The sequence below is a fragment of the Athene cunicularia genome (genome assembly GCF_003259725.1).
Source record: "Athene cunicularia isolate RWA chromosome 10 unlocalized genomic scaffold, athCun1 chr10_part1, whole genome shotgun sequence".
Taxonomy (NCBI): Eukaryota; Metazoa; Chordata; class Aves; order Strigiformes; family Strigidae; genus Athene; species Athene cunicularia.
Genome location: NW_020799112.1, coordinates 9,189,536 through 9,205,027, shown reverse-complemented (window position 1 = coordinate 9,205,027; position 15,492 = coordinate 9,189,536). Strand labels below are relative to the sequence as shown.

Here is a 15,492-nt window from a genome sequence, read left to right as displayed (position 1 = left end):
ATCAATTAAAGATAATGTGGAGAGTTGAGACATTTCCTGCTAAGGTAAATTACTAAATACTAATAATCCAGTCAGACTCCACTGTTTCCCTTACTGTCCATGTCTTTCTGAACTGAAGGCATGGGGATGCAAGGTACCCCTTTTTTCTCAGCTTCTGCTGTTCGGGGCACCATCAAGTTCTGAATAATCCCGGTTGTTTGCCCTGTTTAGCACTGATCTGGCTCTGCGTGGTGCTGTCCAGAGCACAGGAGGTGTGAGCCTGCTCTGGGTACCTGTGGTCTAAGGGGTTTGATGAGAAGTATCGTCTTGCTTTGAACTGCAGAAGCATGTTTGTTAGCCAGTTCCAAAATGCAGGTGCATACCCCCAGAACTCTAGCATTGGTGGGAACTGGGGGCTTGGGAGAGCCTTGAATTAGCTGCATAGTATGGCTTCTAAGGTAGGTCCCATGGTCTGCTTTGAATTAAGAAAGCCCCATAAAAAATCTTTGAGAATAGCAAATTTTTTTTAACATGATTTTGGTTAATTTAGCATCCTAGAAATGCGAGCAGCCTTGTGAATACAAATGAGCGTAGCCTTGCAGGGTTTCAGGCTGGCATGCAAGATTATTTCCGTCTTTTTTTCTTTTCAGAAAAGAAGCTGTGGTGTAGAGTCACCCAATATCCTGTCTGTAGCCATAGAATAACTTGTTGGAGTCAGGAGTCTGATGCTCACTGCAGTGGCTTACACGCTAAATGACACACTTCTTATTTTTCTTCTGCTATAATTCTGTCTCTTGGAGGAGCCTTTACAGGTACTAAACTGGTGTTTAAACTGGAAAACCTGGTACCTGCAGGTTGGTGCTGGTGGTTGGCCTCGAGGCAATAGGATAGTGCTTGACCCATGGAAGCAATGTTCCTTGTATGCTTTAGGTTAGGCATTTTCTTGATTACTTTCCTAAACTAGCTGCTAAGAGCTGTTCTTCATAATGTCACCTTAAATGTGTTCAGTGTATATCAGCTTTGCAGACCTGTAAGTTACCTGTAAACAGATTTATTTTAAAGGCACCATTAAAGGAATTACAGTGGGTTTATTTTTTTCGTCAGGCTGTCTAGGTTCGTTTGCTTTGGCTGTCACTAGAGTATTTAAGCACTTGGTGTTAATTCAGGATAACTTCATGATGTCATACTGAGATAAAACAAATTTTAACTGAAACGGGGGTGAGGGCCATGGGTTCAATATTTACAGTGTTGTTTAAAGCAGTGCTTTCACATTGTCTGCTTTCTCTCCCGAGAGACAAGTGCTCCACAGCTCTTCTAGAGAGCAGATTTGATGGAGTTCTTGTTTCAGCTGCTGTTCCCTGTTTTTTCTCCTCATTGTTAGTGGCTTTTCAGTTTTGTGAGATAACATAGAAGCTATCATCTATAAGAGCCCACTTGAACAATGTCTACAATTTGTAGTATTTTATTGTTTGCGATCCCTGTTTTGATAGTAGAAAATCATCACACATGCATAATCTCTTGAAATTTAGAGTAATCCTTTAATCTTGGGTCACTGAGAGGTCTGCTGAATGTTTGTGTGTGGAAGTCTTATGTAGCTGATGAAAATACTATGGTAACAACAGAGTAATGGTGTAATTTCCCTCCCTTCCACTCCCTGCAAGGCTTGTTTTTCTCAGATGCGTTGATTTAATTGAAATATTGTAAGTTGACCAGAGCAAAGTTTTTTGTGGTTGCTGGTAGGATTTTCTTTTCAACTATTTATTTAAGACAGAGTTATGGTACACGGTCCTTAATTTAATGTACTTGGTTATTACCTATGTTAAAGAAGTCCCAATATATAGATGACTGTTCCAGTGTTGTTGCAGCTTTGGGAGTCTTGGAGCTCTCCTAGAAGACATTTGGGGCCATCAGAACTCTCTCTGTCTCAGTGCCATGCTTACATACCTCTTAAATACAGTTTTTAAAGACCCCAGAACTGGGTTCCTTTTCTGATACCAATTTTTAAATCCATTCCATGGAAGCATCTGTGTGCCCACCTAAGAGCGTTTTACAAGTGGCTTAAGTCTAACACAATTAAAGTGTGTTTGCTGAGGAATTTTCAATGTTTAACTAAATGGATTTAGGAATAATTAGTTAACAGTACAGTCTTCTGTTTAGGCAAGGCTTTAATTTCTTGTAGGGACAGAGGGTGCAGCTTGGCTGGCTTTTGACAGAGGACAGACATAGCTGTCAAACCCTGTAAGAAGTATTTAAATGGAAGAATTTTTGTTAACATAACAGTGTTACAGGTTTTTTTTTCCTTTTTTTGGGCTCCACAGATTTACAATCTATATAATTCGGTAAGATGTATTGCACATCTTTTGTATACAATTAATAGTTTAAATTACATACTATTGATTTTTTTTTAGCATCTAAAACGAAAAGAGGACATGAGAAGGTTTTAGAAATATTATTTGTTTCAGCTCTGTGGAAGTCTTTAGGTTGCTTTTGCTGCTTTCTCGTACTGTGTCTCTTTAGCATTCCACAGAATGTTTAATTTCCTGGTTTTAGACTAAGCAAAAAAATAGAGAAAACAGAAGTGACAGGGCAGTGATCACTAAAGCTTTGATATGGGGGGGTGCTTAGCACCCTGAGATGCTCAGTGTATGTACTACAATAAATACTGTTGTTCATTAATTTCTAATCACTTCGTGACAGTGTCAGTAGAGAGATTGTCTGACATGAGAAATCAGGCAGCAGGAAGGAAAAAACCATGCTGTGCATTTATGCCGTGCCCTGACATGACATATTGCAGCCTCGCAGAGGCTGACAACAGCACATACACTGGGAGGCCGGGATGACTTCAGTCTGAGCAGCTGTTAGTCACTGAATTTTGAGTAAATGCTGCATGTAAAGGCTAAAAAAATTTAAAAGACCTCTCTTCCTCTTGGGTTAGTTGTACAGGAAAGGCTTGTATTGGCATAAAAATGCTGGTTTAGATCAGAGACGTGTAGCAGTTGGCGATGTTGGGTGTGTTTTGTGATGGGCTAGTGTATGTGCAGCTCACATCTCCCCTCAGGAAGGCACCACGCGGCATCGTCGGAACGCCAGGGCTGGAGCCTGTCTTCTAGGTTAGTGCTTCCACTTCTTGGGGTGTTTGAACCTTATTTCTTCCAGGGCAGTCAGTGTATTTGAGTCTGTCTACCAAGTTTTGAAGAAGTTTAAATTCTAATGAAGAACGACAAAGAGCCCTCCAAACTTTGCGGCTCGCGTGGAGCGGAGCGCGTCGCAAGGCACTGCGCTGCTTTGCAAGGCAGCGCCAGGAGCTCGGCGCAGCGCCTGGGTCCCACTGCTTTCCCGGATCGCTGCGGAGTCAAAGCAACAAAAATTTGTTCAGTCTCACAGCTACTGTTTGAATACACGATGGCAGCCCTAAACCCATCCTGAGCTGTTGGTTACCCTGTTGTTCTTGCAGGCAGGGCAGGGGTGGGAGCTGTGTGGTGAGGTTGCTCTGTGGTGGGAGGGAGGACCAGGACAGTTCTTTAGAGGTGAAGAGGAGGAATTGGGGTCATATAAGCAGAAAGACCGAGAGACAAAACATGCTTTCTTAAGTAAAAAGTCAGTCATAAACCTCTCTTTTTATGACTGACTTCAATGAGTTAGATGTGCATTTTTCTATAACCTACGGACAAAATCGATTCTTTAAACTGCAAGAGCAGACAGCACCGACTTGTTTGCGATTATGATTGAGTTATTTGTAAAGGTAGGTTTTCTTCAAGGTAATGTGGAGAGGAAGGAGAACAGTACCATGATTTGTGCCGATTTGTGTTGTGCGCTAAAAAGTTCGTTATTTTGGGGCAGTGGTGAGTAGCAGGTCTTTAAGTCTTCAGCCTGCAGCTGGGGAGTGATTAAGATGATTTACTCTAAGTCATCTCAGGCATTTCCCATTTGATATGTAGCTAATTCTTCTTTACATTTTAGGATGTCATCGGTCAAGTTTTGCCAGATGCAACAACAACAGCATTTGAGTGTAAGTATGACTTGTATAAACTGTCTCCTTTATCACATTACAGGGCTGTCATTTTTTTAAATAAATAATGTTTACGTTCGTTATATGTTACAGTTAAATATTTATGCATTAATGCAAGTTTAATGATGATACTGAACTAAGCAATATTTTATTATTTAATCACATCTTGAATGAGCATATTTCTACAATATAGCTTTAATTACCAGCATGACCTTACCATGCTCTTACTCCTCACTGCAATTATATTGCTTGAATTAAATGAAAAGTATAAAGTACCTGTAGGTTTAAGTTTTTAAAATTTTAATCCTTCATTGGAAGAAACCAAAAAGAGCAGCTTTTACAGAAATGTGATACAACATACAGATTTTGTACCAAATATAGCAGTGTTAGAAATTAATGTTTCCTTTTACTGGAACAAACGTTTGTTTTTTGCTGGAAGGGCTGCTATGGGTTTAGTTTTCTTTTTTCCCTTTGGCAGGGCTCAAGCTAAAAACACCATCTCTGTCTCCTGGGTGGGAGCAGGAGGTGTCAGTAGTTACTCAGCTTCAGCTCCTGGAGGAGGTGGGAGAGCTGCAGGAATGTGCAACCTGGTTAGGCTTGGGCAGTAGTAGTTGCTTCTAAAAAGACATGTGGGTCTGGTTGAGAAGCTGGGAAAAGAGCTTCTGTGTAGGGTCTGAGAAAGCTCTGGGTTGGGGTTGTCCATAATGGCACTTGCACCTCGTGAAGGTGGTTACATTCTGCTTTTAGGAATTTCTGCTTAGGAAAGCTCTTGGTGTTTGTTAGTGGAGCTTTAGCCCTGTATCTGCTAATATCTATTTCAGTTCTGTGAACCCTGATTATTTTTATTTTTGGAGGGATTCCTATGGGATTTTCCTACCTGGAGAGCAGTAAACTGCAAAGGGGAGTCAGACATCTGTGTTGCAGGGGATAAGATACTGAGCTGGAGTTTTCTTCCAAGTGGAGTGGGCCCCTGCTATTCCCTTTTAATGTGTGTGTGTGTTTGTTTGTTTGTTTTATGTAAGTCTGTTTTCCTTTGATAGAGAAGAAATAGCAAGAAGCTGGAGGGGATTAGAAGTGTGGTATCAGTAAGGTAGTGATGCTGAAGATGAGAGAGCAGATATGACAAGATAGGGCTTTGCATTCTTATTAGCATTTCTCTCCTTTTTAGAGCTTTATGGGTAATTCTACGTGTAGATAATCAAAGGAAACATTGCTTTATGATCCTTCAAGTACTATTTAGTACTTTCCATTTTTCTTCTTGTATGTTTGTTTTTACCTTTCCTAAAATACCAGAAACCTAAGAATGGAGGTTTTAAGTGTTACTTCCCTGTTCCCCTCAACATTTCTCCTGTCCTGCTTCTTAAAACAAGACTTTCTGCAGAGACCTGAGCACAACCAGACTCCAGACCTTGCCTTTTTCTTTTTTTTTTTTTCATTTTTATGATTTGTTAATATCTTTTTTACGTACCTCCCACATCGCACATTAGCTTTGTTTGAACTTCATGCACCAGCAGCAGTCGCTGCAATCAGGGCAGTAGCCCATATTAATGGTACCATGTGTAGAACTTTCCTGGAAATACTTATTTCGTTGTGTCTTCTAACATCTGCTTCTGTGCTTTCAGTTCATGTCTCTAGTCTGTCATTTACATCTGCACAAAACCATTTCCCCTGCCATTTAACTGGCATCTAAAATATGTTATGTATATTGATGCGTGATGTTTCTGGTTACTTTTTTCATATCAAATGCCTAGATTTTAGTTCAAGCTTCTTTCTCACCTGCTTCATTGCTTCTTCAGATGTAGATAATTGCCATCCGGCGCAGGCTCCTCTAGTGTTTGTTTAGTTGTTGTTATCTACAGTTGTACCATCCATTGCGGCTCCTACCTGGGGCTGCACTTCTCCTCCTGTTGGACCTTTATGTGGAATTCACCACTGTATTACACATTGCTACAAATAAAATCACTAACAACATATGGCCTGTTATGATCCTTTTATCCAAACTCTGCCATTTTGTATATTTGTGACACACTGCAGATTTTGTGAAGATTGCTTCATAATATTTGTTTACCATCTGCTGCACTCTATTTGGTATCTTGTGAGGATTTCTTCCTCCATTTTAAGTGACATTAGCAAAATCCAGCCAGTACGTAGGCTTTTTTGGTTCTACTTTTGCTTCCCTAATGTGCTGGAAAATCGTATTGCTGTGCTCTAGGCAAGTAGAGAAGCCTGGAAATCTTTCGGAACCCTTGTGTCATCATATCTAGATAGTTTTTGGGGTGTGCCCACTTAAATGTCATGATAGGGTGGCAAAGGATCTTTGCACAGATACAATAATTATTTTTTTTTTCTGGTTTTGCTCTTTACAGGCATTACCTGGCTATTTTAGATTTGGCTTTTTTAATGCCAGGTAACATTTTCTGCCTTTTCATCAACATATTTTTAATTTATTCTTTTTGTACCACCATCAGGCATTTTCTGAGAATTTCAGAGTTAATTTCTTAATAATTTGCAATAAGTAATGTGTGATTATTTTTTTTTTTGTTTTTATTTTAAAAACATTTTGCAAGTGGGATCTAAGAGTTTTCCATCTTTTTTTTCTTTTTCTGGTGGTCCCAGCTCAGTTCCCTCAGGCCAGGCTTGTTTAACAGTTTTTATCTCTGTATATTCATCTGTCACATGTTTGCCCTCTTCTGCATTTTACTCTGATCCCTTCTTGTTGATGCATGGCATTCGTTTGTTCACTATCCGACATCTGCTTCTTTAGCCTTTCTTACTCGGGTACACAGAGCGACTGGGGCTTGGGTTTCAGCCAGGTAGCAGTTTTACAACTCCTCCTCCTTTCTGCCTAAAATGTTTCCAGATGAGGCAGCATTCAGTTTCAACTCACTAACTCTTCTTAATCTTTTTATCATTTGTGACTCGCTGCAGGCTGGTAACCCTTGCAAGTAGTTCTAGCGATCTGGCAGTTCACCAGTTAAATTTCCATGAGACAAGGCTCTTGTAGGACATCGTTGTGCTATCTAATTCCTCTTCCAGCTTCTGTTTCTAGTGTCCCTTAGCTCTCTTACAGTACATTTTAAAGTGTAATCCTAAGGTTTTTGTTACTTCTTTTCCTTATTATTTTTCTCTTGTTGTTTTGCTCTCTCTTCTGAATTATTTTGCTTTTTTCCTTGCAGCCTTAGAATTACCTGCTAGATTTTCAGAGTGAAGATGAACAAACTCCTTTTCTCGGGTAGTTTTAATTTATTGGCTCAGATCTCCTCCCAGATTCTTGTGTGTAACTAAGAGCAAAAGTGAGCTTTCATCTAGGGACATAATGGCACTTTTGAATGTAGTAGTACATGGGAGCATGTCTATCAGAGCACATCTGTAGAGATGGGGACAGACAGACTGCCCCAGCCACTGCTTGCATCCTGAGCTGGTCAGGAGCGAACCTGCTCTGGCCCCAAAGCCATATAAATACACTCGCTCATGTCCACATCCTCACCCTTTGGTATTTAACAAGTGTTTGAAATATGGGCAGTGTGTTGCCTCCCGGTTCTCCAGTGCATGCTAGCTTGGGCAGAGTGCTTTGCTTTTGTAACCATCCAGCATGAGAAGAATTGTTCTGGTCTGTCCATCCTTGTGTGTGTGGATCTGTCCTAACACATCAGCTTTCAGGAAGACGTGGGTCTCTTAAGCTATTTAAATATCCCAACTCAAATGGGCCTGCGTGGTTGACATTCCCCACGATAGATGTTTTCTGGCCAAAAAGGCATGTGAATTTGTCAGCTGTTCTTTGGTATCTGTTGGATGTTTTGCCGTTTTATTTTCAAAGAACTCCCTGTCCAAAGGGAAAAAAACAAATGTAACACTGGGCTGCACACCAACATGCTTTGGCTGTGGGTTTTTTTTTAAATAAGTATCTAAGGAAGATATTTAAATGGCAGCAGGCAAAAATTGGAGACAGATCATTAACCCCTCCCTTCTCCCCCAAAGCTAGAGCAATAAAAAGAAATTAACATTTTGTAACTGATTTGGAGGGGAGGGGTCTGTTCCGTTCATCTGGTGCAGCTCTCCCACCGGTGCGAGTGTATGAGCTTTTCACGAGGACGGGGCCAGGAGAGGATGGGGTGGTTGCTGCTCCTGTCGCAGCGAAGGAGCCGCATGGGGTGTCTTGGCGACTGTGGCTGGTGACACTGGAGCGTGTTGTTGCACCAGCTGGTGCTGATGGCGGGGATTGAGCCCCCTGGTAAATCTGCACCTGCTGAATCCCACCATATGTCTTTGGAAAGTCTATTCCTCCTTCAGATCTTCATATTAATAGTTCTTTCTGAATGCCTTGCTTTTCTGGAGCCTTTCTGAATCTCCCTGCTTTTCCTCTGGTTCTGTTTCCACAACAGTCTCTTTTGTTGTACCAAAGTGCCTTGTCTGTGCGTTTGTGGCTGTGCCCGAGCCGTCATCACAAACTGTGATTATTGCCTAGTAATGCTGCTCAAACCTCCTGCCTCCTCCTCACCCGCAGTTGCACTGTGAACAAAGACACAGACTGGCTTTGCTTGTTCACAAACTTCTGCCTTTGACTAAATCTCTCCATATAAACATTGCAGATTTGTGTCCACTTGTAAGTGAATGTTTTTAAGTCAGCGTTGCTGTGTGAGGAAGAAGCAGAGATGCCCGTGCTTTTGTAATGGGGATGGGGACAGAGGGGTGTGAGGAACTTGACATAGGGGCAGGTGAGATGAGGTGGGGTTGACAGTAAGACCAGAAGGTTTTAGTGGGAGGAAAACAAATTTTTTTTGTTGTTATTAAATTTTTAGTCATTTTGATGAAAGAAACTGCCACAACTTAATTCTGTCTGGGAGGATCGAAGCACACTAAGAAACTTTACTTACTGTTTGCTATGTTGAAAGAATACCTTCGTGGTTTTCAGTGGGGGGTGTTATAGCATGTGTAAGGCTCTCAGCTTCTGGAGAGGTTCTGGCAGTAAAAGAATTGTTGAGAGCAAAGTTTTGAGCACTTTGTTTGTGCCCCCTTTTTAGATGTAATTGTAGTCGTAGTTAGTTAATGCTTGGAGTCATTCTACATTATTATTTCAGAGTGCCAGGTTACCTGTGTAGGTGGCTTATACATTTTTCATATTTTTACTTGCTTGTAAATGACCAGGTAAAACCACACGTATCAAAATTGTAAATATCCTTCTTCCGTTGTTCACTGATGTAATACATTTTTTTGTTAGATGAAGATGAGGATGGTGATCGGATTACTGTTAGAAGTGATGAAGAAATGAAAGCCATGCTATCCTATGTAGGTATAGTATAACAAATGCTGATATTTTCCATGTTTTTTCTGTTTTCGTTGGTGTGCTTTTGCTTCTGTCAAAATGTCCATGTAAGCTGCAGTGCTCACAGTACAATGTTCCTGTATTAAGTTCACAGTACAGTATTCCTGTATTGAGTGTAGGTGTTTAAAAACTGTATCATAAGAGATATATGGACATTCTTGACTTTTTTAAAAAAAGAAACTTGTACACTTACTGATCATATCATAAACATTAAGAATAATGCGTCTTAATGACTTTTGCATTAGATATAGTGCAGGCTAAATGGACTATCAATTTCTTGTATTTTTTATGCAGTACTTAAAGTAACGGCTCATTAAAAATGAACCCCTGGGCTCTAAAAATTTTTCAAAATCTACTTTCATCTGGAGACTTTCACCCCTCCTAACAGAAGAGTTTCATTGTAGCTGCAGGCTCAATATTCATAGAGGATTTAAAGACGTATTTTCTGTTTTTTAATATGAGATATATGTGTGTGTCTTTATATACGTAGACGTGTGTAAAATCTCTATCTAGATACCTATAAATCTGTCTACAGAAAGTACACAGTTACTTATTGAAACAAAATAATTTGAATATAGCTTCAGTGTATCTTTCATGTTGCAGATGTAAGTGAAAAAATTTAACATTTCCTTTCAAATTAAATTGATAAGCAAGAAGATAACAAATGGGTATTTTCTCTCTAAGCCAGATGGAATGCTAGTTTCTTACAAAGTGCACTTGTGTCTGTCCAAATGCCTTAACTTGGAACATATCAGAAACAGGCCCTATTTAGTATCGTTTATCAGTGGTTTTGGTGGTTCTGAATGACTTGGTTCAGTTTAGTCCTCCTCATCTGTTCCCTGTTGCGGAGGATGTGGAGCGGGGATGAGCTTGGATCACCTACATCTTTCCCGAGTCTCTGCTTCATGGGTTGCTCTGGGGCACATGTTCTCTAGCGTTTGGAAAAACACTGCTAGTGGTGTGAGCTTAGCACATCAAACAATCGATGTTTCCTATGAAGTGGGCTCATTTTTTCAAGGCTCTGGGAAGGCTGATTCTGATCCTGTTGATAGCTGCAAGTTTGTACGATTTCCTGCCTTGCGAAGGCTGGGGTGGGCGTTCGTTGACTGCAAGTCTCTGTTAGCAGACCCTGGTTCAAAGAGACTTTAGTCATTGCCTGTGACTTAATCCTGGGGTGAAAGAAGTGCAGGTTCCAGATGCTGGTGATTGATCTCTCAGAAACTCAAGGGATTTATTAAATAAACCCCTCTAGTGCAGTTTTCTTTCCAGAGGAGGCGAAACCATTGTACTACAAGTTTGATATTAAAGAGCGTAAGACAGTTGTGTGAAAGAAAGGAAGAAAAATCTTGCTGCAATCATAGGGGTTTTGTGCTTTTTGGAGGGTTTTTTAATGTTTTGTTTTGTACAACTAGATCACTGGTGATGCTCCCCCACTGAAACTCCTTGTGTATCTGAATTTTCTTTATAAAATGTCTGCCATTTTTGCTGTTAAACTGGAAAACTTGAATTTTCCTGGCACAGTTTTAGGATTAATCATGCCTTTTGTAGGGTCACCTTTAGCTATGCTTCCAAGCTGACTGTTAAAGTTTCAGTACATTAGAGTTATGATTGCTCAACTCTCTGCTCTCTGCTTTCCTTTAAAAATTATGGGATGTCTGTAAATGACTTCTTTCCACTTCAGCAGCTTTTCTTTTCTGAAAATTTCCCCTTCAGTTTTAAACTAGTTTTCTATTTGAGTGTTGCACTGATGTTTTAACTTTCTAACATCCCATAGGCATAATTTGAGGATATGTTTGTAAGAAAACAAATCTTAACAAGAAAATGAATGAATCTAGTGTTATCTTGAAGAATATACTGAGGAAGAAAAATAATTTTTGAGTCTTTTGAGGCCTGCAACAAATATTTGGAGGATTAAACAACTGCGAAAATGTTTCTAGGAATTTTGACGTGGTTCAGTTTGCCTCCAGTTCTGCTAGTAGTCTCCAAAATGAAAGTGAAGGATTTTCTTTCAGTTTAAGAACTGAAATTAATTAATTGCCTTAGAGTACAGATCTATTCTGTGCAGGTATGACACTATAATTGGGCAACATGTTTTGAATCATGCACAACCTCTTATCTTCGGGTTCTTTGGTTTCTGAACTTGACAGTAAGTTATTTCAGGCAGTTCTAGAATTATTTTAGAGTGTGCAGAAGTACTTTGTATGATGCCTATGCAAGTACTGTGGAATGGTAAACAAAATTATTTTTCTGTTGTGCATTGCAGTTAATTAAAGACAGACACTGAGTAGCAGTGGAGTTGCACTTTGACTGTTGTCTTGTATCAGTATAAAAAGGCAGTAATTTTTTTGACAGCCACTGATTGGAAAGTTGCTTGCAGCTTTCTGAAAGCAAGGGGTACATGCTCTGGATCAATAACTGGCAAATTTTCCATTAAAAAGAATACCTGAACAATGTTCCAAATAGCCACTGGCATCTTAATTTTCCATGGAAACCTCAAATGCTCATGTGTGGAGGACAAGTCATTTTCAGACAATTTTTCCAGACTACTTGTTAACAGTTATTGCTGTCCCAAAAGGTTGACAGCTTACATGATTGATATTTCATTTACTTGTCATCACTGTTTGAGTAATGGAGAGGGCCATGGTTTTTTCTCTTTCTCACCCTCTTTTTTTTAGTAGGAAACAGTCTCATGTATGTTTATTTTAGTTTATTGTTCTGGACAGTATGCCATATATGTTTATACTGTGTATATATATGTCTTCAGGTCATAGAATGCCACTAGTAAAATGGTAGTAAAAAAGTTTGCTTTTCTTAAGCAATTTTGGCCCCCAGTGGAGCGGGAGAATCTTTCACAGCTCCATAACTATTAGGTATTGGTGACACATTTTTATGAAGAGATGTGGGGAGGTGGGGGAGGATTTGGCATGCTTTTCATGACCCTCCTGATACAAAATTAGTCTGTGGGGGAGTCCTAACTCCTAAAAAACCTTGATCATTTCAAAAGAGTTATTCATTTTTGTAATGAATAGCTTTGCTCTGTATAAGCTCAGCAAAAGCGTGTATCGTGGTTATTTAAGATGTGGATTTATATGCTTGTACACTAATATGAATGAGATGGCCCCCTCAAAAATCTAGTGGTGAGATTTTAGCGAGGAAAATGTTTTTAGCAGCAGGCATCGTATTAGATGTAAACACACAGGAGACGGGGCTGGATAGATCCTTAAACCCTCAGCAATTTTTTTCATAACAATTTTTTCACAAAAAGGAAACTTCTTCCTGTTTCTTGACATGAATATGAAAAACAAATGCACTGAAAAACTTAAAAATTGACTTTAATGTCTGCCTAACATTTGCTTACTATAGTTCACATGTTTAATCCCATTGTAAGACGAAAGAAAAATGGTTTGTAACATTAGATAATAAACTTTTGTCTTTTTAAAGTTGTGTAAGGAAGAATGCTTGCATTATGGGAAACCATTGATGTGAGTGAAATACATGTGTTTGAGTCCATAGAGACTTAGAATTTTTTTTCCTCATTGACATCCATTCTTGCCAGTTTGAGTAATAGTATCACAAAACGCTGGTAACAGTGACATGCTGAAGTCTTAGACCACACTCGGCTGGTGAGAATTAGCATGAAAGTCAGTGGAGCTACACTGATTTATGCCATGAAGATCTGGCCCACTGCCAGCGTGTTTGCTTCAAAGATGTTTGGCGATTGCAGAAGAAACGTGCTTTGTGATGTGCTTTCGATATTTAACACACGATGATGAGAGACGTGTGGGTTATAGACAGTAAACTCATAGCAAGGTCTGTGTCCTGCCCCGGGATTGTCTGGTTTAATGTTAAATGTCGTGGCTGGTGAGTGTTCACCCTTCCTCAGGAGTGAGGGTCAATTTAAAAAGGCTAATAAAGATTTCAGTTTATTTAATCCAAATGTTTATTTCTGCATTTAGTGCCGTTGTTCATCCTCATGCTCGTTCCACTTCTCAGGATTCTCATACCACATGACATATTTTCTGTCTTGGGTCTTGATATTCTCAGATACTTTTACATCCCTTTTTGTCCATTCTTAGCATTTTTTTATTGATAAACTTCCCCCCAGATCACTCTTAGCGGTTCCTGTGGTGTCCAGGGTCTCACTCTGTCTGCAGTGGCTTTCTAGTGCTGCTGTCTTGCCTACACTACTGGGCATTTGAATTTGTCTGCTAAGGGAATGCCCAACATCTCAACTTCTGTGGGATGTGGCCCCAACTGCCCTGACTGTGCTTCATCACTGCAAATTCTTGAATAGTTTCCAGATTCTTTTTCTCCCTTGGAGTTTTCCTAATTGCACAGTTTCTGACTATATTTACATCATTTCTTTGTTTCCACATTTGACTGGTTTTCCTGGCTTCTCCAGGTGTGGCAACTGCTGTGTTTGCTGTAAATGTTTCATTTGCTCACTCTTCTGAAGCATTTCCAGGTTTCAGGTGGGCCTGAAACTTGCTTAGCTGAGCCAATAACAGATCCCTGTGCTGGACTCAGTACTGTGCTGGGTATCGCAGTGCCTTGGTTATGTCCCTCCCGTGCCACTTTATTTTGTGAACATTGCAAATGGTAAGAAAGCATTCTAAAGGCTGATATGTACTATAAAAAAAAACCCAAACAAAAAAACGTTGAATTAAACAATCTGTAAGTACTCTTACTACTATTCATACGTTACTGAATAATCTCTTTCTTTAATCTCTTTGCAGTATTACTCCACTGTAATGGAACAGCAAGTAAATGGACAGTTAATAGAGCCTCTACAGATATATCCAAGAGGTAATGCTTAACAAATTCTAATCAACAATGATGATATCAGTAAACTGTTTCATCAACAGTTATGTTTTTGAGAGGTTTAAATGCACATAACATGATGTTTACCTCTTAATCTGGATGGAAGAATTCATTATTGTGGGGAGTGTAGGGAAAACTACATTTATTGCATATAAAATAGCTAATTTACTGGAGTAAATTAGACTAACAAGATTCAGTTTGCATAGTACATATTTAAGTACATTTTAAAAACTCATTGGTGATGATTCTGCATGTATTCAAACCAAAGCAGATGAATAACTTAAGTTTTGGATACTTAGGAAAATTGGGCTTTGTTAAGATCTTCTAATATCATTAATCAATCTAACAGACTTGAGGAATGTGACTGTCATTGTTCGTTTTGAAAATGGGAATGTGTCTGTCACAGAAGCTCTATCCGTGACACGTTTTATTTGAGATTTGGGTGCTTAGCAGTGGTATCAAAATGATCACAAGTAGTTTAATAGTTCTCCTGAACAGGGAAAGATGTAATCAATTATGGGGGCTAAGGCAATTAAAAAATAGGTCATCTACATCCTGAACAAAAATCCATAGGCAGCTAGTTAGGTTTTTGGGAATGCACTGCTCTCTCTGAACTCAAATAATGGTTAGAAAAAGACTAATAGATTACATAATTCCACTGATTCATTCAGGTGCTCTCAGTATCCAGTCTTTGAATCTCTGATTCTTAATTGATGAAACAGACAAGGTTTGAATTCTCCAAGTAAATCTCCCAGCAATAAATTAATTGAAATAATTAAAAATTAAAGACTTCTCACTTAACTGATATTATACAAATAATCATACTATGAGTTTCCCAATTAAACATTCTAGACTTCCATTACTTACAACTCTCTGAAGTTTGAATTGGGCAATTAACCAACAGCCTTCTCAAATACATGCTAATAAAGTCTCAAAAGGAGGCTGGATTTCCTGGTAGTTTAGTACACTCCTGTGGAAAAGAGACTTGAATTCAAGGGGAATATGGAGATTTTTTTGGGTTGGGTTTTTTTTTCTTAATGGCTTGGGCTGGTAGGGTGTGATTGAGAGGGGGACTCCCATACATATATATGTGTGTGTGTATATTTGAGCTGCGGACTGAGCAGTCAGCAGTTAAAATGTGTTCTTGTGAGACAAGTGCAAGGACAGCTATGAAGAGGGCAGCTATCTTCTGCCTCTTCTCAGGCTGAGCTCTGAGGGTCTCAGCCTTTTTCCTGAACCTCTTTCTGTAGAAGGCTACTTAACTACTGACATGCACACTGTCTAAAACCACTGACCACCACAAAAAATAAAATGCTCGGCTTCATGTGGCTTGGAGAAACTGATATTGTGGATGATCCTA

General features: G+C 39.5%; 1 protein-coding gene across 1 annotated transcript in view; it reads left to right on the top strand.

Annotated features, from left to right (window-relative positions):
- MAP2K5 (mitogen-activated protein kinase kinase 5) overlaps positions 1 to 15,492 on the top strand; it is a 139,549-nt gene that overhangs the window by 3,939 nt on the left and 120,118 nt on the right. The window contains exons 2-4 of the mRNA XM_026855965.1: positions 3,940 to 3,988; positions 9,207 to 9,274; positions 14,048 to 14,117. Of these exons, the coding sequence (XP_026711766.1) occupies positions 3,940 to 3,988; positions 9,207 to 9,274; positions 14,048 to 14,117 (187 nt within the window). The remainder of the gene's footprint in view (positions 1 to 3,939; positions 3,989 to 9,206; positions 9,275 to 14,047; positions 14,118 to 15,492) is intronic.